At 42.2% G+C, this 24,203-nt stretch overlaps 1 protein-coding gene across 1 annotated transcript in view; it reads left to right on the top strand.

Moving 5' to 3' along the window:
• Nucleotides 1-15,321: 15,321 nt before the first annotated feature.
• FAM20A (FAM20A golgi associated secretory pathway pseudokinase) overlaps nucleotides 15,322-24,203 on the top strand; it is a 44,141-nt gene continuing 35,259 nt past the window's right edge. The window contains exons 1-2 of the mRNA XM_088138308.1: nucleotides 15,322-15,436; nucleotides 15,854-16,271. Of these exons, the coding sequence (XP_087994434.1) occupies nucleotides 15,925-16,271 (347 nt within the window). The 5' untranslated portion in view covers nucleotides 15,322-15,436; nucleotides 15,854-15,924. The remainder of the gene's footprint in view (nucleotides 15,437-15,853; nucleotides 16,272-24,203) is intronic.

Here is a 24,203-nt window from a genome sequence, read left to right as displayed (position 1 = left end):
ACTGGCACGTCAGAGCACCTATTTATACAGAAAATAATGCCCCCATTCCCTGTCCAAGACACCTTGCTGGCTGCCTCTGCCCCCTGAAGCCTGGTTAGGCTGCCTGCCGCTTAATTGAAAGGGGATTCTTTCTGACCTCCAAGACCCAGGGACCTCCTGCCAAAAGATATTGATCCTAGGAGTGCCTGTCCATCATCCTCTACTCCTGGAATCATCATTGACCAGAACCAGGCTAATTTACATTTATCCCATTCTGTGTATTCTTAATTGCAGTTAAATTGCTCCCCAGCTGTCAGCAGTGCATTTTAACAGAAACATCAGATTTGGTGCAGCAAAGCCACAGCCTAAGACGTTGAGATGCTGCTTTTCAAAAAACACACTGCTGCCAAGTGAATGCAGTGTGGTTAGTGAAAAAGGTGCAAGAATGCCTCTTCTGCTCAGATCAGAAGAGATCGAGATTAGATCAGATCAGACCTAGGCCAGATCAGACCCAAAACATGCCAGAGGGGAGGAGTTGCAGTGGTGCAGCTATGGAATTGATCTTGGATTTAATGGGTTCATAGGTGTCCTCCTGCTTGGAAACAGCTTTTGCTGCAGAAAAGAGTAACATAACGTGAAAGGAAAGGAATTATAAGCACCTGAGCACCTATACCTATGCAAAAGCTCAGCTGCCCAGAAAACCAAACATAGCTTAAAATCAAAAGAACCAAAATCCCATGGGGAGGAATATCAGCCCCTGTACTGAAGCTAGACCTTGTTGCCCCATCATCTTTTGCTCCCTGGGTGACCATCTGGCATGGTGGGCTTTGCCTCAAGATCCAACTCTAATGGCAGATCTTGGACAGAAAGCTCCTATACTATGAGAGCGGACAGCAAAGGTAGCTTTTTCTTAACTCACTATGTTAAGTTGCACTTGCCAGGTGCATAATCTCTTGTGGCCGAGAGATCTCAGAACTCTATTGAAGATAGGAGTCCTTTTCTCATAACGTGTACTTCCCTGGCTGACGTCCGCAGAGACAGATCACAAAACCACATTGGTTTAGTCTCAGGAATGGAAAGGAGTTCACTCCCATGTACACACACAGAAGACATCTGTTGCCAAAAAGCACTTTTCACACTTGGGTTAGCATGAAAGGGGCAAATTAAGAGCTTAAGAAGCTGCTGTACAGACACATTCTAAAGTGTACTGGCTCTTGCTTTGAGGATTTCAATTACTCTCAGAGCCCTCTGAGAAGCAGAAAGACATGCTTTTTCCAAGACTGGGAGGAATCCCAGTTCTAAACATTGCAGCTAAAAGCAGACTAAAATCGTCCACAACATAATCCAGAAAAATGGGTGGCACATCTGTACTAAATCTGTCTTCTTCGTCAATTGCCAAGTGCCGTATGAACGTAGTTGTTTTTGTTCCTAGCATCACATCTGGTGTCTGAGCCAAAGATTTTGTTTCCTGAATTCTAATTACATAGTTCTAAAAGGTCATCCATAAGGATGGATGAAGGCAGAGGACTCTGAATATAATGCCAGGGATGAATTAGATTGCCCTGAAACCTGAAAGCTAATCTCTTCAAGTCCAAGGAGAGAGTCATTTAAACATACAAGGTTGTTAGGCAGCTGAGAAGCTGTCTGACTTACATGAAGGGAGTGGTAGAAAATATTAGAACAGGGTATAAAACTTTGGCTGCACATGCATTTGAATGAAAAAAGTAGTGGAAGGAGAAGCCAAAAGCTCTGCATCCCAGACTGAGAAAAACAGTTCAATGATTTAAAACATTCAGTTGTATCTTTGGTCTAGTGGTGAAAGCACCAGGCTAGAAAGCAGGGGTGTGTGAGTTCTAGTCCCGCCTTAAGCATGAAAGCCGGCTGGGTGACTTTGGGCCAGCGCTCTCTCTCAGCCTGTAACGTCAGGCCCGGGCAACAAACCAGTTGGTCAATTCCTGTTGCAACCAATGGATCAACACTCAGCTGATCTGAAAAAAGTGGACGCCGCACCTGCAGGAAAAACGCTAGGATGAACAAAAAAAACCCTGAATCTCAAAAGTGCCTGGAAAAAAAAAGCATCGTCTTTTGCAGTCAATCTTCAAAGAAGAGTTACCACAAAGTTGCTTGTAGGGTCTCAAAATCTTTTCCGCTTTTCCCCAGAACTAGAAGCAACTGATTATCAAAATATAACTCTGAAGAGATACATGTATCCAAATACAAGCGGATAACCAAAATCATAAACTGCTATGTTATCCTAGAATATCCAGCATCCTTGGGCAGCTACTAATATGCAAAGAGTTTCAGGACCAGGAATACAATTTTAATTTCTCTCAGTGCCCTGGAAAGATGGCACATTGATTATATAAAAGGATGGCTACACATCTTGCTACCAAGTGCCAGCCTGCTACTGGTAAACATCCAGAGTATAAGAACGTAACATAAGAATATAAGCAGTGCCCTGGCCCATCTAGTCCAGCAGTCTGTTCTCACAGTGGCCAACCAGCAGCACAAGGAAGCCCACTGGTCCCCCAGCAGATGGCCTTTGGGGGCAGTCACGCAGCCACCAAAGCTAATAGCCACGGATCCCCAAGACTTCCATGAATTGGCCCAACCTTTTTTTGAAGCCAGCCAAGCTGGTAGCCAGCACCACACTTTGTGGTAGCAAATTTGAAAATTGAATTGCATGTTGTATTATATATATATATATATATATATATATATATATATATATATATAAAAACATTCCCCTCTCACCCCTATGGGTGGTACGTGTCTTCCTCAATCTCGGGGCCTCTACCAGAGGCCTGGGAGTTTGAGGGTTCTGTGCAGTATCTTAGCTGTTCCTAGCACTGCACTCTTCTGCACAGAGAGCTCGGATGTTGTTCCTGGGATCTGTTGGAGCCACTCTCCCAGCTTAGTAGTTACAGCCCCGAGTGCTCCTACCACCACTGGGCCCACTTTGGCCTTGAATTTCCACATCCTCTCTAGTTCTTCCTTCAGGCCCTGGTACTTCTCCAGCTTCTCATGCTCCTACTTCCTGATGTTGCTGTCACTTGGCACTGCTACATCTATCACTACCGCTGTCTTCTGGTCTTTGTCTACTACCACGATGTCTGGTTGATTGGCAAGTACCTGCCTGTCCGTCTGGATCTGGAAGTCCCACAGGATCTTAGCCCTGTTATTCTCCACAACCTTCTGTGGAATCTCCCATCTGGACCCATAAGCTGTGCAGATGTTCCTGTACACAATGCCAGCTACTTGGTTGTGCCGTTCAGTGTATGCTGTTCCTGCCTGCATCTTACACCCTACCACTATGTGTTGGACTGTCTCTAAGGCCTCTTTGCACAATCTGTGCCTTGGGTCCTGTCTAGTGTGGTAGACCCCTGCTTCTATGGATCTGGTGCTTAGTGCCTGCTCTTGTGCTGCTATGATCAGTGTCTTGGTGGTGTCTTTTAGTCCAGCCCTTTCCAGTCACTGGTAGGATTTCCCAATGTCAGCCACTTCAGCTATCTGTCATATGTATATATATTTCCTTTTGTCTGTACTGATTCTCCCAAGATTCAATTTCATTGGATAACCTCTGGTTCTAGTGTTTTAGGAAGGGAAGAATAGCTTTTCCTTGTCCACTTTATCCACACCATGCATAATTTTGTACATCTTAATCATGTCCTCTCTCATTTGCCTTCTTTCTAGACTAAAAAGCCCCAAATGTTGCAACTTTTCCTCATAGGGAAGCTGCTGCAGCCCCTCAACCATCCTAGTTGCCCTCATCTGAACCTTCTCTAGCTCCGCTATATTCTTTTTTTAAGGTGCAGTGACCAAAACTGTGCACTATATTCCAGATGTGATCACACCATAGATTTATATCAGGGCATTACGATATTGGCAACTCTATTTTCAATACTGTTTATTATTATCCCTAACATGCTGTTAGCCTTTTTTACAGCAGATACACACTGTGTTGACACTTCATTGAACTGTTTACCATTACTTCAAGATCTCTTTCCTCATCAGTCACTGCTAGCTCTGATAAAGCAAGTCCTTGACCTTCATGAGCAGGATCTGATTTCCACCAACAATTCTTACCATTTCTTTTCACAACTATTGTCAGAATCCTCGCAATCAGTTAACCGGTTTGCTCGCTAGCCTCGGTTCTGCCATTAGAAGAAGTGGGGGGGGGGAGTTGGGAAGACGTCAGAAGCAGATGGGCCATTATCATAGTGCAGGAACGCTCAAGGTCGTACCAACGGGTGAATGTGAGAATGTCTGGAAGGCAAAGGGGGGAGCATGGGAACCAAAGGGGGTAAAAGTAACTTTTTGGCACGTGCGGGCTGTCTTAGCAATGCCTTGGACCTGCACACTTTTTCTCAATAAATGAACTTTTCTTTGAACCCTTATCGGCTGCAAGAGAGTTACTGGCGCTGGGGGTTGAAAGTGGCAGATCGTTACAACTATAAGACACATCAACAGTTTAATATAGGAGGCATTCTCCCTACTAAGTGTGCCGAGACACAGCATTACTAAGCTCAGATTTGGGGAAGAAACAGGAAAATATAGAGCTGGACAATAATATATGTTTCATTACTCTGCAGATTCTTTTGCTCACTGCAGCTATTTTCCTAACCAAATGGTAATAGCTTAGCAAGAAAACATCTCTGATTGAATCCCGTGAGGACCTAAATTGTTTTGGGGTTTTTTTGTTTTTGTTTTTTGGTATTTCAAATACAGAAATTGAGCTCTTTAAAAACATATGCTATATTTGAGAAATAGAAAATGTACAGATAATTGATAATTCACAGGGTCAAAGTCATATTTTGGTTGGAAATCTGAAACTAATAGTTTGGTCAAGCCTAGCATTCATCTGATTCACAAGCCCATTCTAGTTAGGGCTGCATTAAGAATTCCTTAGAATTGCATTAAGTATTCAAAAATAGGGCATAGGAAAATGTCTCCCTCCTCATAAAAAGAAAACGCATCACACACACCTCGTTTGCCATTTCTCAACTTGTGGTTAGGTGCCATTAAAAAAAAATCTGAGCCTTCTTCCTGAGGATGCTCAACCCAATTAATTGATCATTTTCTATTAAGCAGGATGAAGACATGAAGCTACATCAGCAATGGAATTTAACTATATGATAAGCACAATGAAAAGCTTTGTGGCACATTGAAAACTAACACATTTACTATAGCGTACGTTCCTCTCTCCTTCCCATCCTAGATTTGATACCAGCTTTTTATTATACAGTAACATAATTTATAGACAGGGTGCAACACAATAAAAGCATATAAAATTATATTAGCTTAAAACCAGAAACACAAATCACTCATCAGATGCTTAATATTATCCTGAGATAGGTATATTTTAATATTTAATATTATCCTGAGATAGAAATATATTTATCCTGGTCAGTAATAGGATAAGAAACTATAAATAGTCAGTTAAAGGAAAAGAAACACAAAAGGTACAATGATTAACTTATTAATATCAATTCTGATGATACCTCATCCCAGACCAATATATGACCTCACACAGAGATTTCCTGTAAAATCCTCTGTATGTTTTATTCCTATACAGAATATAGGAGTAAACTGAAAGAAGAAACAAATGAACACTGACTTTTGAACACTTTTTCAAGCAAGACAAAGGTTATCAGATGGTGATGAGGTCTGAAGAGTCTTATATGTCAACATCTTATGCATGCCTCTAGGTATGTAGTGATAATATTCTAGACTGCTTTTTAGAACAAAACCCCTTCTAAGACAGCTGGAAAAATGGAACTGATATTACTGATTGGGACATACAGGTCATCTAGTATGTGTTCATTTTTTCAAAACACATGGGATTCAAATGAGTAAATAAAGCTCATTTAAACTACTACACTTCAATCCTTCATTGCTCATTTGTTTTAATTAAAAAAAGGGGGGGGAACAATACGAGCACTGGATTCCGGTTTCATAACGATGACTGATTAATACAGTGTACTGGATTCATTTCTACAATCCACAGTAATATTCAGTCATCTATAAAGTAATTTACTTCTGTGGCAAAACTCAGACTGCCTTGCTTTGCGGCATTTCTTAGTCCTTAGTCCAACGCCTGAAAGCAAAGGGGAAATAGTTCACTTGATTGGATCAGCATCACTAACAAGCATGGGTTTAAACATTAATCAGTGAAGGGCCAACAAGTGGAAAGAGATCCAAAGGCAGGCAATGAAAGGGACTTGGGAGCCACAGGCAGTGGCTGAATGTAGAATAGGGGTGGGCAGAACAGCTTCATTTCAAAACTTTTTTGAATGTGAACTTTGCACCACCAGGTGCACGGCTGCCATTCTGAGAGGGAAATGGGCTATTATTCAATGCATTCTTGCAGCATTTCAAGCTTGAAACTGCTCATTTCACACTCAGAACAGCAGTGTTGCATTTGAGGGGAGATGTTTCATGACATTTCCCACTCAACATGTTTTGCAGAACCCGACTGGAAAATAAGGAATAGATTGAGCAAACACGTTCAAGTGACTCAGTAATTCAGAAGAAACAATAGCAATTGCAATGGCAAAGGCAGTAAAGCCAGAGGATTAAAGAAAAGATTAATCAGACAGAAAAGGCAGGGCCTGAAAAAAACACACATTATGGTCCCTTCCACATATGTGGGCTACATAGGCTGGGATTAGCATTTTGCCATTCTCCACAATACTGTTAGCCCTGGGGAGGTCTTCTGCAGCTGGCCTGATTAACTTCTGTTGAGTGTCTGCTACAGAGAAAATGTATCCTTGATACTGTGTCCCCTTTCCCTCTGATGGATCTCAAGGCAACTAAACAAACATGGCAAAGCAAGGATGAGGATAGAGGGCAGGTGTCCTCCCAATCCAGGAACAGGCACAATTGGCACACAAGTCGGATCTGCACAAAGGCCCTCCTAGCTGTGGTTTCCACCTGCTCTTCAAGCAGGAGCCATGAATCCAGAGGACCCTCCCCCCAACAAATTGTGCACCAACTCTGTCAGAGTTCAGAGATAAAGATGGAAAATCACTGGATTTGTCGGCGGCGGGCGGGGGGGGGGGACCTCAGTCTTACTAGGGTTGAGCTGAAGCCTATTCTTCTCTCAATCTCCAAATACTGGGACAGAAACTCAACAGCATCACTTGGATGGCCCAGAGCAAAGATGTATAAACCTTCCATGTCAATGGATGACCAGCCTCCACAGCTTCATATGGAAGTTTAAAAGGATGGGGAGACAGTACACCCCTGAGGAGTCCTGCAAAGCAAGGGCCTCGGGCTTGATTTATCCCCGCTAGCCAATACCAACTCAAACCAGCCATGGAGCAAGGAGGAGAACAACCTCAACACTGTGCCTCCCATCCCCCTGAACAACTCCAGAAGGATACCATGATCAATGGTATTGAGGTCAGTGGTATCAAAAGCCACTGAGAGGACTAGGAGGGCCTTGATGGAGGCAATAGCCTCATCCCATGCCTGCCAAAGATCATGAACAAATGTAATCAATGCTCTCTCAATGTTGTAACCTATTGTGAAATCCAACTGAAAAGAGTCAAGAGTCCAGAGTCCTTCCAGTTTGGAAGGCTGGAAATTGAGCGCCAGAGATATTATAGGCCCAGGCCTTTTAGGTCTAGATCCTAGCAATAGATTTCTGTCAGTTGTGGTTTCTCCTCATTCTGCACTATTGGAAAGTTTAAGGAGTACCAAGAAATCTGCTGTCTTTGGAATAATTCATGCTCATTCAAATTAACCAACCAAAACTTTGGCTTCAGGCTTCTAGGCCCTAGTAATTGGTTTGTTGTAGGTTTTCTAGCAGTATCAGAAAATTACATTGACCATCAATGCTGAAGTTTGCAAAACTTAGAATGATTATTAAAAGCATGCATGTATCCTGAATGGGAGATGGGAATGGATGTGAAGAATAACGGAAGTCTGCCACACTACAGTCTCCTAAGCAGAAAAAAACTCACCATTATTAACTGAATGACCTGCCAGCAAAAAGGCAACCTTCCTGTTTGTTCAGCCGTGGGCAAGCTGCAAAAAGAGTAAGTTAATAGAATCTCTGCCAGCCAGCACACTTGGCTACTTTGTTGTGTTCCACCAGCCATTTTGCAAGTTGAGCAGGTTTGGTGAGGTTTGATAAAGGCTGATTGATCCCAACATAGTACTTTCACAGTGAGATTATAAACACTCACTTCCATGTACTCCTTGTGATTATTAAGCATTGACTGTCACAGTGTGTTTGTTTTTCAGCACTTTGTTGATCATGAAATCTAGGCACTTCTTTCATATATGCTAGGCGTTAAGCAGCACAGCACGTGTTTCATTTCTTGCATTCATTTCTTTTTTCTGCTTGCTTTTATAATACTGATACCGATGTCTGGGCATCTCCTCCCAAGTTTTAATGATGAAGGCAAGTGGAGAAAAACAAAGCTTTATAGCGTGCTTAGCAGGCTCCAACCTCTGCAGTTAATCTGACCATAAACTTTTTAGCAGAGAAGAATGAGAGTTGGCAAATATTAGTGCAGATAGAAATAGAAATTTTCTAAATCAGCCTTCCCAGACTGGTGTCTGAAGTCATGCTGGAACACTTGAGATTTCTAACAAATGTGGCCAAGTTGGGGATGGATGTTCGAATCCTTTTACACCAGTTCCTAACCAGCCTTGGCTGAGCTTAAAAACAGTACACTAACAAAAGTAGAGTTGGACCCATTTAGAGCTTGGATGGGAGACTGTAGACAAGACTGGGAAGGGGGAGAAATCTTGAAAGGCAGCAGTGGCAAACCACTTCCTTATTATAGTCCAGAAAACAATACAGACCCACCCAGGTAATCATCAGGAGTTGCACTGGACTCAAATTTTCCTTCCCACAGTCTTCTTCGTTCTTCCACCCTATTCTTCTTCCAACTATCAGCTAACAAAATGACCATTAGCTCAAATACTGTCTTCTTTGTCTTGCCACAGGCCAGACAGCTGCCTTTCCCAAACACGGTCCCCGCAACCTTGTTCTCTATGCTAACATATATATATTTCCAAATATTTCCTTTCGTCTCAGCAAAGCTCCAAGGGTTTTGTGGGTTTGTTGTTTTGCTTTGTTTTAAGGGAAGGTTCATTTCTTCTTTTGGAAAACCAATTCCCACTGATGTTTTAAATATTTTCTTTCTCATCATTGTCTCTAGTCTTGTTTTGACTGTGGAATTTTCTCACAGAGTTCCCATTTTCTTCCAAGTTGTTCCATTATAGTAGTATGTTGCCTGCTTTATTTCTCCAGCTTCTTCCTACGCACCAATTGGCTCTTTTCTTTCATTGCCTAAGTAACTTGCTTCTTCCCCTCTCATTGATCTGCCAAGGCATTCCATGGCCAGTTCTAATATTTCAGTGCAGGTCTCTCAGTCCTAACCCAGGCACTTTAAACACACTAAAGATTAAAAAATCTTTTAATTCCTTATTATCTTAATCATGTAGCTTGTCCCCAAGTGCAAGGATTTTTTTTCAGAAGTAATTCTGCAGGGGCCCAATTTGGATTAGGGCCTTGCCATGAGAGTAGGAAAGTAGGGGATTTTTCTCCCCTTTCTAGAAACCCAAACCTGCTCAAGGGAACCAAGCAGGTAGGGGTGTTTTCATCCATCCTTCTTTCATTTTAGTAACACTCCCATACACACACTAGATTATGTGCAGGGTTTTTTAACAAAAATTCTTAAAATTGAGATTTGAGTTAGATTTTTGTACAATTAACTTAAACACCAATCCTTCATACCAAGGTTTTATGAATAATAAATTCATGTTTTATGTTTTTTTTAAATGTTGGTGCTGTGCAAAGAAATGACTGAATAATGGTCTCATAGAGTAAATAGGGACACAAGGATATCAGAGAGAATGACAATTTAATCTGGTGTTAGCTTCAGTATTTGGGTGGAAAACATTTCAAAGAAGTTCTTCATTTGCTTACAGTGAGAGAATAAATACCTTAAATCCCAAAGTTGTGCTGTGTTGATTTTGACTCATTTTACTAGGCTTCCATAATATCATCCCAGCTATCATATGATATCCCACTAAAGCTTACAAGCTAATCCTTTTTTTAAAAAATAACCTTTAAAAAAAATTCATGATGAATAAATGACTCTTAGGAAACTTGTAACCAGTTGTCCATTAGGACATTCATTTCAAGGATCACAAGTGGAAGGCAGCCAGATTCTCTGGTAGTTCTAGAGGACATGCTTATGACAGCAAAGGGACAAGTTCCAATGTAATCTCTATGATGCAGATTCAAACAAATGGGATAAACCATTAAAGCAAGGGAAAAAGCTCTAGACTGGGTTCCTTGCTCCATGACAATCAGAACTCCCCCAGGAAATAAAACATACCTGGTTTGTTCAAACTCTTTAAATTGGAGCTCACAGATTTACAACTTCCAAAGGAAGACAACAGCTCTGTAAAGAAACTCACAGAATCACTAACTAGCAGCCTGTCTTTCTAGCATCAAGACTAAGAAGCACAAATGGAGAAGGGACCTAGCAAGTCATTCCTCTTCCATTTGCTTTGTCCTCAACTGCATGAAATCCCTGGTCATCTCATAGTAACCAGACAGAGTTAAAATACAAATCTGGAATATTAGTAATCAGCCCAATAAACATTACATTTAAAAATCCATTACCAGAATTTAAATGGCACATTAGTCATTGGATGGTACCACTAGAAGGGCAGACTATTTTACTGTTCTGCATCATAGAACAAAAACTTATTCATTTAAAATAAGTCAACCAGGGAGGAGTCTATACTAGCATCTATTTGTTATTTGCTACTACTTATTTCCATGCAAGGCAATTTTATGAGAGGAAACAAACATGTAAGTCCTAGATAGCACCCTGTTATAATCCCTTATGTTGCTTGTCAACTGACTCAAGTGAAAGGTCATATCAACTTTCAAAATTATCAACATGCTTCTAGCTTTTTAGAAGTTAAATTACTGGACCTCTTTCTCAATAGACTAGATTATGTAAAACAATACTATTAATAATATGCTACATTACACCTGCAAAAACATGGATCCTGTCATTCTTTTCCAAATCACAAAGAAATCTCCAAAATCAGACCAGTCTTTTCACTACCACACTTAATATTTCTGCTGATTTTGAAGTGATTCTTTGAAATTCCATTGAATGTAACAAGAATTTTTCTCTGATCAGTAACAGTCATTTGGTCCCATCATGTATACGTTCTTGGCTGACCACATTTTTTTCCATCAGTTATTTAAGCCTTTATACGTAATTTTATTAAGATTAAATAGAACATCAGGCTACCTAAAGATTACAGTAATGTTTCATTCATGTAACCACAATGGGAAAAGGAAACCTTAATTTTAAAACTTCTTCCTATGTTGCTGTTGAATTAAATGACATCTGTTTCAGTTCCTTTGCTTAATGATACAATGTTTAATTATGTTAGTTAATACTATCTTGAATCGTGTAATTTGCCAATAGCTAGTAACAAAAAAGTACTTTAATTACCAATTAACTATATTCTACTAAAATAACTGGAGTAACTTCTATAACTACTTTGAGTATAACCATTGTTTTTGCCACCCACTAGAAATGTTAATATGTAACTTGATGTTGTGCTAAGTCAAATAAAATAGTTTACCGGAGGTAGGGACTTTAAACGTTGACTTCATTAAATAGTTTGTGCAACTTCTTCTGTTTAAAATGAATAATTTGTGATAGAAATACTGATTAGTACTAAAATTTTAGACTTATTCTAAATGTGCAGCCCAATCCGACTGATGCGTATTTATAGATAAACATCAATATTTTCCATAGGGCTTACACCTAACTAAGGATGCTTAGTTCTGGAAAAATAAAGCAACAATGTTAACCAGAAGAACTGTGTCACAGTATGACTTAAAGTGGTGCTTCTTCAACTTGAAAGAGCTCAGAAATATGCAAACCTTTGAAGTCTTCAGGTTTGGGAGTGAAAAAGGGAAAGAACAAGGTACTGAAAGTATTAATTCTGCAGGATGAGAGTCCTAAAATGGCATGTAAGAGGACATGCAGATGGGCAGATTAAGCTCCAGCTTGCGCTCCGATGTTTAGGCTGCATTCAGGATTGTCTTGAGGCCATTGGGATTAAGACGCAAGCAATCAGGGCTATCCCATTTTTCAGAATAACATCCTGTATTCAAACTTGCCTCCATCCTGAAACTGAAATACTCAGATTCTTTAGAAGATGGAAAACAAAAGTAGAGAGTTGTTATAGTAACAAAGCTGGAGATAATTTTAGATAGTGTACTAGGAAAAAACAAAATAAATAAATCAAAGCTAAAGAAGGTACTAAGTGGAAGTTATGAGCCCTTAGAGAACACAGTCCCAGCTTCAGATGTGGTTTGTTGCTTTACAACTGCAGACGAATGCAAGCAGATTAATTCTAGGTTAATATATAGTAAAGATCTATAGATCAGGATCATACAACACGTTGCCCTGCAAATGTTGCTGAATCCCCACACCCATCACCTCTAGTGAGCCTAGACAATAATGGGAGTTGCAATCTGACAATATCTACAGGACAACAGATTGTTCACTCTGCTGTAAGTACAGTAGTCAAAATAAGCCTGCAGTTCGCAGCCTGCCTCCATGCAGTTGCTCTGATGCAGCTGTTCTTTTCATGGTCAAAAGATGAACTCTGAAAATATTCAGAGGACGGCCTTCTTAGAAATGCTGCACCCTTGCATCCTTATATTCTTATTTAAATGGTGCTCCATAAAATAAAAACATGATTTTTATGAATGGAGCAAAGCAATTAATATTGTTATGGAAATTAACTACTAGCAAAAGCAGTTAAGCTACAAAGTCTGAGTTACTGTTCACAAAATAGCTATAACAGAAGTGCATGCTGTTTAAATTTAACCATTGCACACCACTGTATAATTCCCATTATAATATTGTAAAGATACGATATGCTCTTTTTAAGTCTCAGTTTCCCCAAGGTATGATTTTTAAGTGATATTGCATTCTCAGCTGATTTGCTTTAAAGTAGGCTTCTCCAATATGTTGTCTTCCAGATACATTGAGACTTCTGTTACTAGAATTCTGTATGTAGCAGATTGGAGAAGGCCAATTAAAAGTGCCATTAATACAGAAAGCCCTACTGGAAGAAATTGATAAACTGTTTCTACCATTATAATATTATAATTTATAATAGCTAGCTTATCATTTTTAAAGAACTCCTTGCTATTTATTTATGAAAACTGAGGAAAGCACCTCATAATCTTGTTTGTATCAAGCTGATTTGGGGATAGGGAAACAACCCTGCAGAAGGAAAAAATTAGGAGTTTACTGTGAATATAAAAACAGTTTGACCTGCTTTTCTTATAAACAAAAACAAAGACCAGGAACAGATTTAAGATTATTTAATTCACATATTGCAAAGTCCATCATATGTCTTAAGTGAGTTTTGAAAGAACTTGATTGAAATTGTGCCCATGGGCCAACTCTTTAAAATCATAGATGACAAATATAGTTGCTAAGAATGATACTTTGTGATAGAAATAATTCTTAACCCCAGCCCTGATATAATGCTATGTCCTATAATCTCCCATAATTCTCTGGTGGTTGCTTGCCCAGAAGAAAGATGGTTATCAAGGCATTCAGTCTAAAAATTGTATTTGTAATCTTTCAGATCAGCAAGAAAGAACATACATCTTGGCAGGATAGTCACATAGATCAAAATTATTTTATCTAGCCAAGAAATCTTTTGAAATGGCACTCTTTCCAAGTCATCTTTAACCTCTTTCTCCAGGGCTGGGATGGGGGTGACAGCAAAGGAACGGATTGACTTCAGCTCTCTCATAAAAGTTTGATATTTTGATGCTGCCAAACATATTTCTGCTTGTAGTGTAAATACAAACCCTCAGTTGTTTACCTACCTTAGATCCTGAAATCTCTCCAATAATTTTATCATACATACGCACTTTGCTTTTCCCCCTTTATCCTTATATCCTTTTTTAAAACGGTTGTTGTGTTAGGGTTTTATATAGTTATTGTTACTGGGATTGCTTTTAGTCTGACTGTGGATGGTTTAATTCTTGTTCTATAGATACTGTAAGACACCAAGAATCACTTTGATTGTGGCAGGGTAGAGGTTTGTTGAATGAATGAATGAATGAATGAATGAATGAATGAATGAATGCATATACACAGCAGTTTTAGCACTAATACCTCAACTGTGTTACTATTATTTAATCTTGGATTAGGGAAGAAGAGGAAGAGCACAGATTTTGCCCATAGTAGTTATGTCCTATGTTTGATGAGAGCACCCCCTCTCCTCATAGACATCCAGCTGGCTTATCTTATTTAAGAAAATGGGAGTAAAAAAGAGGAGGCTGGGTAATGGCATTTCAAAGGAAGATGAAGAAGAACAGAAGAGGAAGAAATGAGAAGAACCCAAAACTGGAAGGAGGAATGTGAAAACTGGTCTTCTGGCAGGCCAGACTATTTGTCCAACAACTGTACATTCCATCCTCCCCATCCTCCAGATGCATTAAACTGACCAGATGTAATGGCAGGTACAACTGAAAAGCACGCTGTTAGGAAAGACTATTCTACTTTCAGGAAAACTGCAGCCTAACATTTTAAAAGAATAAATAATTGGAGATGCCAAGGGCTGGTCCAGGACCTTCCTCACACAAAGGAAGGGCTTTATCACCGACTTCCAGTCTCTCCCCAGTCTTCCCTTTCCAAAGAAATGGCATTTGGAAGCAGGTGGCAATTCCTGGATGGCAAAGAATTGTTTCAGCGGAAGAGGGGGAGTATGTAAGGGCAAAAGGAAACTGTTCCTCTTTTAACCTGCTCGGGCTTCCCTCCCTGCCCCCACGCTGTTCTACCCATTGGAGAAGCTGTCAGCAGCCAGCAATCCCAAACTTGCCCTTCAAGTCATCCGTCACAGCACACAGTTGCCCAAACCGAATGGCTGCATTTGACCGCACTGCATAACTTGGTATCTGAATCTGCCCAGTACATTGAACCATAAGCTGATCAAATTCACAGAATACACTAAACCACCATCTATCCAAGTTGGGCAGATATAGCTTTTAGGTCTTTATTGAACCTGGTTAACCATGTGATGCAAACAAAGCCAAACTCACATACTAAGGTGACACGCATTTGGAACAGGTCTCATCATGACAGCCAGGAGCTTGTCTTCTTAACGCCTAAAATCGAGCATTCCTGAGAGCAAAGGGAGTGTCAAAGCTATCATTTCCAGCTATTTCACTCCGGCGCGTTAGTGGCTTTCTTAGCACAATCCCGAAGGCGGGTTGCCTTCTCCCGGTGAAATTATGGTAGTTCCTAACTTGGCGCTCTCTTTCGGACTGCCCGGTCCCTGCCTTCGACGGGCGCTGGGCGCTCTCTGTTCTCGCTGCCCACAAGCTGCCTCCGCCTCGCCCGGGACGTTTCGGCCAGACCGCGAGGTAGGGAAAGGCGGCTGCTTGGGGATGGCGGGGAGCAAGAGGCCCCGAACTGAAGGCGCTGGGCTCCGGAGGAGCAGCAGCAACTGCTGCCGCCGCCGCCGCCGCCGTTTTGCTGAGCTGAGCTGAGCTGGGAGGAGGAGGAGGAGGAGGAGGAGGGTAGTAGGTGAGGCTGGTCGTGCCGGCTCCCCTCCCTCTCTCCCCACCCCGAGCAGATCCATCCTTCCAGAGACTGCACGGTCTGCCTGGGGAGGGCAGCTCGGGAGAGGCGATTTGGCAAAGGTGTAGCCGGTCGCCTCTTCCCGAGGAGAGCGGCGCTGCCTCGGCCTCTCACCTGCTCCTGCGGCGGCAGCGGGGCAGAGGCCCTGCCTGGGCTTGCCCGGGCTCCCACGGTTCACGGCTCGCCTCCTTCCCTCCCAGCGCACGCTCTCTGCCCAGGGCGCTCGGGCGCTGCCTTCGCCCGGCCTGCCTCTCTGAGCGCCGGGCTGACCATGCTGGGCACCCGCCGCGACCGGCTGCTCATCCTACTGCTTCTCGGGGCGCTGCTCAGCGCTGATCTCTACTTCCACCTCTGGCCCCAAATGCGGCGCCGCCTCGGTCTGGCCGAAACGGGCGAGCGACGCTGCTCCTGCCCCGCCGAAGCCGCCGCCACTCAGAAGCCCCGGGCTCGGCCGCCCGAGAGCGTCTCCGCGAACCGGAGCAGCCAGGCCGACGACTCCAAGCTGAGGAGGCTCTTCGCGCACCCGCTCTACAGCGCCCCCGAGGGGCCCGCAGAGAAGCTGCTCAACGGGCAGGAGACGCTGCGCTACTACCGGCGGAAAATAGCCCGCTGGAACAGGTGCGTGGTCCCGGCCGGGCAAGCGCTGCTCGGGCCCTTTCGCGGAGAGCGGGAGCCTCGCCGGCAACCCCGCTTTCCGCTGGCTGCAGCCCAGCGATCCCCGAGAGGGGGGAGCGCGCGCGTGCGCCCGCTTGCGTAGCTGCGGGGGTGGTTTTTCGGGCTCGCGACGAGGGGGAGAAACTTGTTCCCCTCGCGTGCCTCTGTGGAAGAGGGAGGGGGCGAGATTCGGTTGCAAAGTTTAAAAGTCTTATCCCTGAATCTTATCTTGGTAATCAGCTGATTGGAAACTCAGTTTTGGTTAACGAGTAACTCGGTTCTCAGAGGAAATCCCTTTGCTATCTCTGGAAGGAAGAGGCCTGCCCTCGGGGAAGGTGGCACCGTTTCTCAGGATGGGTCTGCTTTGGCCTCCTTGCTGGGCAAATAAGCGCTGGGTCTGATGGCCAGTTTCCGCACTTCAGAGTTCACTGGGCTTCTCATTTCTTTCCTTTGAACGCTCCTCACTATCCCTCCCATCCGTGGACATATGCCCGATCTCAGGCCACAGCCTCCAGAGCTGCTTCAGCTGATCAGGCACATCCCCTTCCTGTGACAATCAGATTTATGCTGAGCAGTCTGCTATAATATACCAGGGCAGGACATACTGGCTTCTCCTCTATTGGCCAGCCTACCACCATTGCCGAAAGTTAGAAAGCATCCTTTTGCCTCCACCCACCCCCCAAGTCCTTGTCGTCCGAACTCACCATGTAGCCCTTGTTGACACTGGCCTTTCCCCACTGCTGAACTGAAGTGCTCCCCACTCATTCTTGAGCCATTAGAAAACAACACCATTGCAAATGTGTTGCCCATTGCCAGTTCTGCCCTGTCCCTTTTGCCTTGGTTTCAACTCACTGCAGTCACCTGACTTCCCACTAAGGTGACAAAGCCTAACAGATTTTCCACACCTTAAGGCTGCCCTTAGGTGGTGTTGGAATAAGGAGACAAATCCTACTTTAACACCAGTTCAGCTAAGAATGGCTTAAGGCTGTCTCATTTGGGATGGGATGAAGGCAATTTGCTGGGGCATGTGTTTGCTGTGGGGAAAGGCCTGCTGAGAGGTCATTCTTGTACATAATTCTTCTGTAGGATGGGACTGACTGGGCTACAAGGCAGCCAAATTTTGTGTGAACTTAGAGACTTTCTTGAGAATGAAATCACAGCAGCTACTTGAAGCTGAGTTCCAGAGACCATGGGGCTGAGCTATTGGTGAACATAGTCTTAATGGCTCTGGCAAGAGAACTGCACCCCCTGGAACTACATTGAACCTTGAAGTACATGAGAAGTTCAGAATCTCTGGCTGGAGATATGTTCTCTTTGGTGGGGTTGGTTGGGGTTGAGGTTTCCCCCCCCCCTAATGTAAATTGCCCCATAATTATGATATCTGGAATAGAGAAAGGGTAGCCAAGGTTCAGGCATTTACCTTTTTTTAAAAAGGAACATCCTGAGGGTGTTAAAATAAGTGGGGCAGGAAGGTCAGGCAGTTTCAGATCTCCCACTCTGTTTTAGGACCATAGGAAGCTGCCTTGTAGCGTCAGACCTAACAGGCTGTCTAACAGTGTTATCAACATGGACCAGCTGCAAGTCTTCAAGGATCCAAGCTGGAGTCTTCTCAATCCATTGTGGAGATTCTAGAACTAGATTGGGTATCTTCTGCATGCAAAGCAGATACTCTACTGCTGAGCTATAGCCCTTCCCTATTTTGATCCTGAGTCGGTCTATATCAGCCTTCCTCTACTAGATACCCTTTAAATATATTGGACTACACTCCCCCAGATCCTCAGCCTACAGTCCTACGATCTCCCAGATCATCATCTTCATGCTAGCCAAGCACTCACCATGCTAATGGCAAATTCTGGAAATTGCAATCCCAGGATGTCTGGACAGTACCAAGCTGGGAAAGGATGATTATAATGTAACAAAATTCACCGTCACTAAAATATAATATAGTGAGATATTGCAAATGTTCCCTTTTCTGATGCTATGTTATTAACACCAGAAGCACCTGAGAATTTAGCTGGTTTCTATACCATCCTGTATTGGTGGCACTCCCCATGAGAAGTACAGATGCAGATATATATCTACTGATACAAAATGTGATTCTGTTCTCGCTTGCCTGTGAATAACAGCAGTAGCTGTGTTAGCCATAAGCAATAATAATAATAATAATAATAATAATAATAATAATAATAATAATAATAATAATAAAAAATACTAGGTTAACAGAAGTCATACTAAATTGTTGCAAGCATCTGCATGCCCTGAATGGCATGGGGTCAGGCTATATGAGGGACCGCTTTTCCCTGAGAGTATCTGCATGTCCCACAAGGTTGGACAGAGTGGGTGCACCCCAAGTCCCTTCCCTTAAATGCTGCCATCTGGTGGGACCCAGGAATCGTGCTTCCTGTGTAGTTGCCCCTTCTCTGTGGAACCCAGAGATCCAGCAGGCCCCCTTGACTTCCAGAAGGTCTGGAAGAGCTGGCTCTTCCCCCAAGGATTGGGGTAGAACAAGGCTGGAGCCAAGCAAGGTGGAGCATTGATGTGTGGAAGAATGTTGCCCCAGGGTGTCAGAGTTTTTATTGTGGTTGTTGGGGGGGGGTGTTTTTCTCATTATTTTATAAGCACCTAGGACTATGATATATCAAATGGGTGGCCATATCAGTCTTTTAAATAAATAAATAAATAACTCTTCTCCAGGCAAGTTGGAAAAAAATATAGATGATCCTAGAGCTATGTCTCTGTCAGTCTAGATTGTTGAATGGAGAGAATTTTCATATGCCTTCAGACATGAAAATTCACTCTTAATGAGTACCAGAAAAGTATTAGTTGTGATAAGTATATTCCCAAAGCTAGCTAGGATAAAGCAAACAGATGTCTGTAAATACTCCCATTTTGGGAATTAAAATTCAATCTGATTCCCATATACTTCTTCCATTATAACAGTGTCTTATGAGTTCCATTCATTACCTATATACTTTTTTAAAAATTAAAATCAGCCATTACTACCATCCTATTTTTGAAAAAGCCATACTTCCCCAGTAGTGGTGCAAGTTTAAATCCTTACTGGAGCATTTGGTCATGATGAAAATTTAGGGAAACAAAGCCATTTTAAAAATGAATAGTACAGACAGTTCCAATACTCAGAACATAAAATCTGTCCTTCTGAACAGGGTATCTTTGGTAACATGACCTTTCAGAAATTGATAAGCTCTGTATTTCCTTACTCCTTGTAAGAGATGATGACAGAGCCAAAATGTGACCATTAACACAAGGTGTATTTAAAAAGAGTAAAGCAGAGAAAAGAGTGAAATGTGCCGACGTTGATACCACAGTGAAATTAAGTCAGATGCACAGCTAAAGAGATTTTCCTAAAGATCTAAATTCATCTTACAGTTGAGTTCACAAAAGTCTTGCATTAACCTCCACAAAAATCAAACAGTTGTCCCTATCCATATAGCATGTCAATCATCTGTGACCTTAAAAAACAGGGGAGTGAGGCACCATTTGTAAAACTTCCCTGCCAAGTCACAGCAAATTATTCTTCTTCTCCAAAGCCTCCTTGAAAATCTAGGGTGAATGTAATAAAAAGAGAAGAACGCTTACTGATTAATGTGTAATGATTAGAGTTTCACGCTGCACTAAGTCATATTAAGGTTTGTTAGCTTTTGATGTGGCAGAGTGTATGAACCCAGCCAACTGTGGCATATACACCTAACCATGATTTAGTGTGATGTGAGGAGTCACTGTGGATTCCACAACATGATCTGCAGTACATGCAGAAGGTTGGTTCATCTGTGTGAATCAGGTCAGTATGTCTTCTTTATATACCCAGAGACATCCATTCATGATGCCTAACGTTTAATGTCAATACTTAGTGTCATGTCACCCAGTGAAATTCATTAACACTGTGAGCTTCAGTTGTTTAATTAACTGGTTACATTGTCATACAGTTTCATCTGGATTAAAGCCACCTATGGGAAGCAAGACACACACTTTGTTGTTCTTGGGGTTTTTTTTTTAATGTATATAAAATATCCTTATGCTACCTACATCTTCTGTTAACAGAGTGGTTGACAACATGCAATTTTAGAAAACATAATTACAAATAAACGTATAATAAAAAGGCAGAAATTGTATAAAATAAATCGATATGCTTTAAAAATTAAAATGTGTGAACAAATCGTTTGACCTGGCTCTGGGGCTACCATATCTGGGCTGCAAAATTCAGAGTACAGGCAGTCCCCAGTTTAAGAACAAGTTCTGTTCCCAAAGTCTGTTCTTGTTGAATTTGTATGTAAGACAGAACAGTATTATTGTATAATACTGTATAAGTAGTATTGTATAATTAACTTGAACCATTGTGTATTTAACTCGAATCACTGTGTATTTAACTCGAATCATTGTGTATTTAACTTGAATTTTGCTACAATGGGCTCCGTTCTTAACTATGGGTCATCTGTAACCCGGGCATTCTTAACCTGGGGACTCCCTGTACTCACTCAGTGGCAGCAAAGAGATACAGAAAACTGCCATTGGCTGGTCATCAGGGTTTGTATAACACCCAAAAGAATGCAAGAATATTTTCATCAGTGCCAGCACAGTTCTTTACAGAGTGGAGTTCTACAATCAAGGGGCACAACAGATAATTTTCTGATGTCATAAAGGGTCCCTTGATGACCTGAAGACACGGTTGTACTGGTATTTGGAGTGACACACAGATATCTGGATGCTGAGGCATTTAGGGCTGTAACACAAAGCACCAGTAGCTTTTATTGGGCTCTGAATCAAAAAGAAAGTCCACATGAATTAGTACACAACATCCTCTCCCTGACTCACCGAGCTCCTGAGATACTTTTGGTTACTTCTAATACAATAAGGGTAATGTGTGAAAATGGAATAGATGCCACTTCTAGTTAGGGCTGACCAGAATCTGAAAATATGGTTGCTTGTTAGCATTCAAATTCTGGTCAGTGCTAATTAAAAAGGGGGAGCATTTGTTTTGCGTGCCCTGTTTGAGCATGGATGAGCTGCTGATGGGATCGTGAGTCATATGGGATAAGGGTAAGCAGGTTATGTGAGCATCCATATTCATCAGCTGGAGTGGCTTAATGCAGTACCATGTGAATGTACTTTCTAAAAGAACCAGGATTAGTGTGTGGCTCAATTTGCGGTTTGCTCTCTGTGGGGGCCTTATCCCAGATATTAGGTGTTATCTCACCAGCAGATTACAGGGAGTAAAGTAATGGAGAGAAACAGCTTTTCACATTTCTGCCTATCAACTTTTTCTTGGACTTAAGTCCTGTTGATTGCTCAAGCAGGTACATCCAGGTCAGTGCATTTCAGTGGGCTGTTAAAATCCACACTGCACAAAAGTTTAAATAAGAGCAAAGAGATTCTGTTTGAGTAATCACATCTTTTCCAAATGCAGTAGCTGAGCTTGTTTAGCAACTTACCAGTAGCTTTTAAAGTTAACAGAGTCATTTTTGTCCTGCAGGAAAAGTCATGCTGAAAATCTTGCGCAGGAGCCAAAAATCTTTATCGCAAACTGTCATGGTGTCTATCTGGTGCTCAGTATCTAATCAGCACAGCTTATATGATGCCCAAGAAAACAACAACTCCCCCCTCCCCCCCCAAAAGGCATAATATAAGAACAAGAGCTGGTGCGAGATCCAGAGAGCTGATCAGTGAGCAGGGGTGACCTTGCTCCAGTTCAATGGAACGAGTGTTCTCCTGCGTAAGCAACTGAAATGTGACAGTGGAGATAAAGAAACCTGTCACTTAGCACCAACAACTCATGACAACAGAGATGAAAGACAAGCTCTTTGGTCTCTTTCAGCTGGAGTGAGGTGGGGTTACCCCCTTTTTTTTCCTGAGGGCCACATTCCTGGAGAATAATCTATTAGATGGGACTGAAGCAAGCAATGAGTAGAGACAGAGTCAAAAGTAATCCTTGTCTTCTTTTTTCTCTTTCTGACATCTCTTTCTCTCCTCCCCAACCCCCCAAAGTAGCCAGGCATAGAGAAAGACTCTTTATTGATTATTTATCCAATTTGTATACCTCCTGCTCCTGCCAAAGCCAACTTGAAACAGTTAACAAAAATGACAATAGCAGTAAAATTCAACCCAAAGTAATCAATGTCCTAAGAGTGGTGTTTTCCCTAATATTCCACCTCAAGATGCTCCATGTGGGCAATGTGGGGTGTGCTGACACACATTGGAGAGGTGGCCCTAAATAATATGTGCCAGGCTGGCAATCATGAGGTTCCAGTTGGTTCTGCCAGTTCCCTTCAGAGCAGCCCATGATCATTTCTCTGGATGGCAGCCAAGAGATTAAAAAAAACACCTGACTCTTTGCTGCCAGTTATTGTTGAAAGGGTCAAACTGTCTCTCTCTCTCTCTCTCTCTCTCTCTCTCTCTATATATATATATATATAGAGAGAGAGAGAGAGAGAGAGAGAGAGAGAGAGAGAAAGAGAGATTTAAAAAAAAAAAAGTCCACAGTACAATGGGAAAGAAAAAAAAAGGGTGTGTGTGTCATGCACGAGTAACCGAACCCTTGTGTATGCCAATTGAAGGAGGACTTTCATATCATGGATGATGTTGGATGGGGCTGGAATTTCACCCAAGGGAGCTACCAATTGTGGCCTTTGGAATATTGTGCATGGAAGCTGTATGAGCAGCAACTCAGCACATAGCCATTCCAGGTGCATGGTAGGGGTATCCTGTGAGGGCAGCAAGATTTAGGATGGCATAATTTCTTAGCACCTGTAGGATAGGAAGGAAGCACAGCAAAGTGACTGTGTGGATGTGTCCGGAGACACTACCATGCAGCTTTTCCCTATCTGCTGTCCCCTAGATTGATTGATGATGCGCCATCAAGTCGTTTTCAACTCCTAGTGACCGCATAAATAGATTTTCTCAATGAGTGCCCTAGATGGGTTGGCAAAATTCTCAGCTAGCAAAAGTTGCTATAGCTGATCTATATTGGTACTCAGAGATGAGGGGAAATTCACTGTCCGTTTGCTCAGGAACAATTGACCTAGTTTCCATTATCTAGAGGTAAACTATAAATCCCATGTATTTCCTATTAAAACAAGGCCACTGATTCACAATGACAACTGGAGCCGGTTTTTTAGTCGACTCCTTCATAAAACAAAATGAGAGATCAACGACAACAGTTTGTAGGAGCAACCCTGAAAGGTTTTGCAAGAGAAGAAAAAGGGAAAGTGTGTGCAGGAAGAAGCAAGGCAAAAATGAAAGGAGAGCTCCAGGAGGAAACAAAAGGAAATATAAACTGCCTAAGTAAGTTGTGGTTGCTTTCTGTGGGTTGCTGTTGCAGAAAAGCAATGAGTGGAGATGGTTTGCACTTGATTGATCAGTTGTCCTTGTGTCAGAAAGTGACAGACTTCTTGTTTTTTCCAAGCTCCTGGAGAGAAGTGAAACCTACCAGAGTTAACCTTAATTTCACTTTAGCCCAAAAAATGTCTTACCAAAAAAAAAAAAAAAAAAGGTCTCAGCTGTCTTTAACCAATGGATAAGCATCTGTAATATAAAAACCAACCATAGCACCTTGGAAATGTGCCTGGGACAACCATCCAAAACAAAGCTATATTTTTAAACTAATGGAAATGTCTTGAAGCCTTATACTCAGGTATCAGGAATTTGACCCAAGATTATTTCCAGAATCCTGATTGCTTCCCCAGCCATCAAAATGAGTCTGTTTTACACTGAAACTTAATGTGGTCAAAGGCCAAATATCCTCTCTGTGCAGCTGTTGGATTTACTTCAAGAACATTTTATCATGCTAAAAACTGAAAGCCAGTTTGGTGTAGTGGTTATGGCATCAGACTAGAAGCTGGGAGACTGTAAGTTCTAGCCCAGCCCTAGGCCCAAAGCCAG

This window comes from Python bivittatus, unplaced genomic scaffold (genome assembly GCF_059951505.1).
Source record: "Python bivittatus isolate LINGU-HERP-01145 unplaced genomic scaffold, Pbiv_v1 ctg000220_np1212, whole genome shotgun sequence".
NCBI lineage: Eukaryota > Metazoa > Chordata > Lepidosauria > Squamata > Pythonidae > Python > Python bivittatus.
The sequence above is the reverse complement of the archived record's forward strand: the minus strand, read 5'-3'. Positions and strand labels throughout refer to the sequence as shown.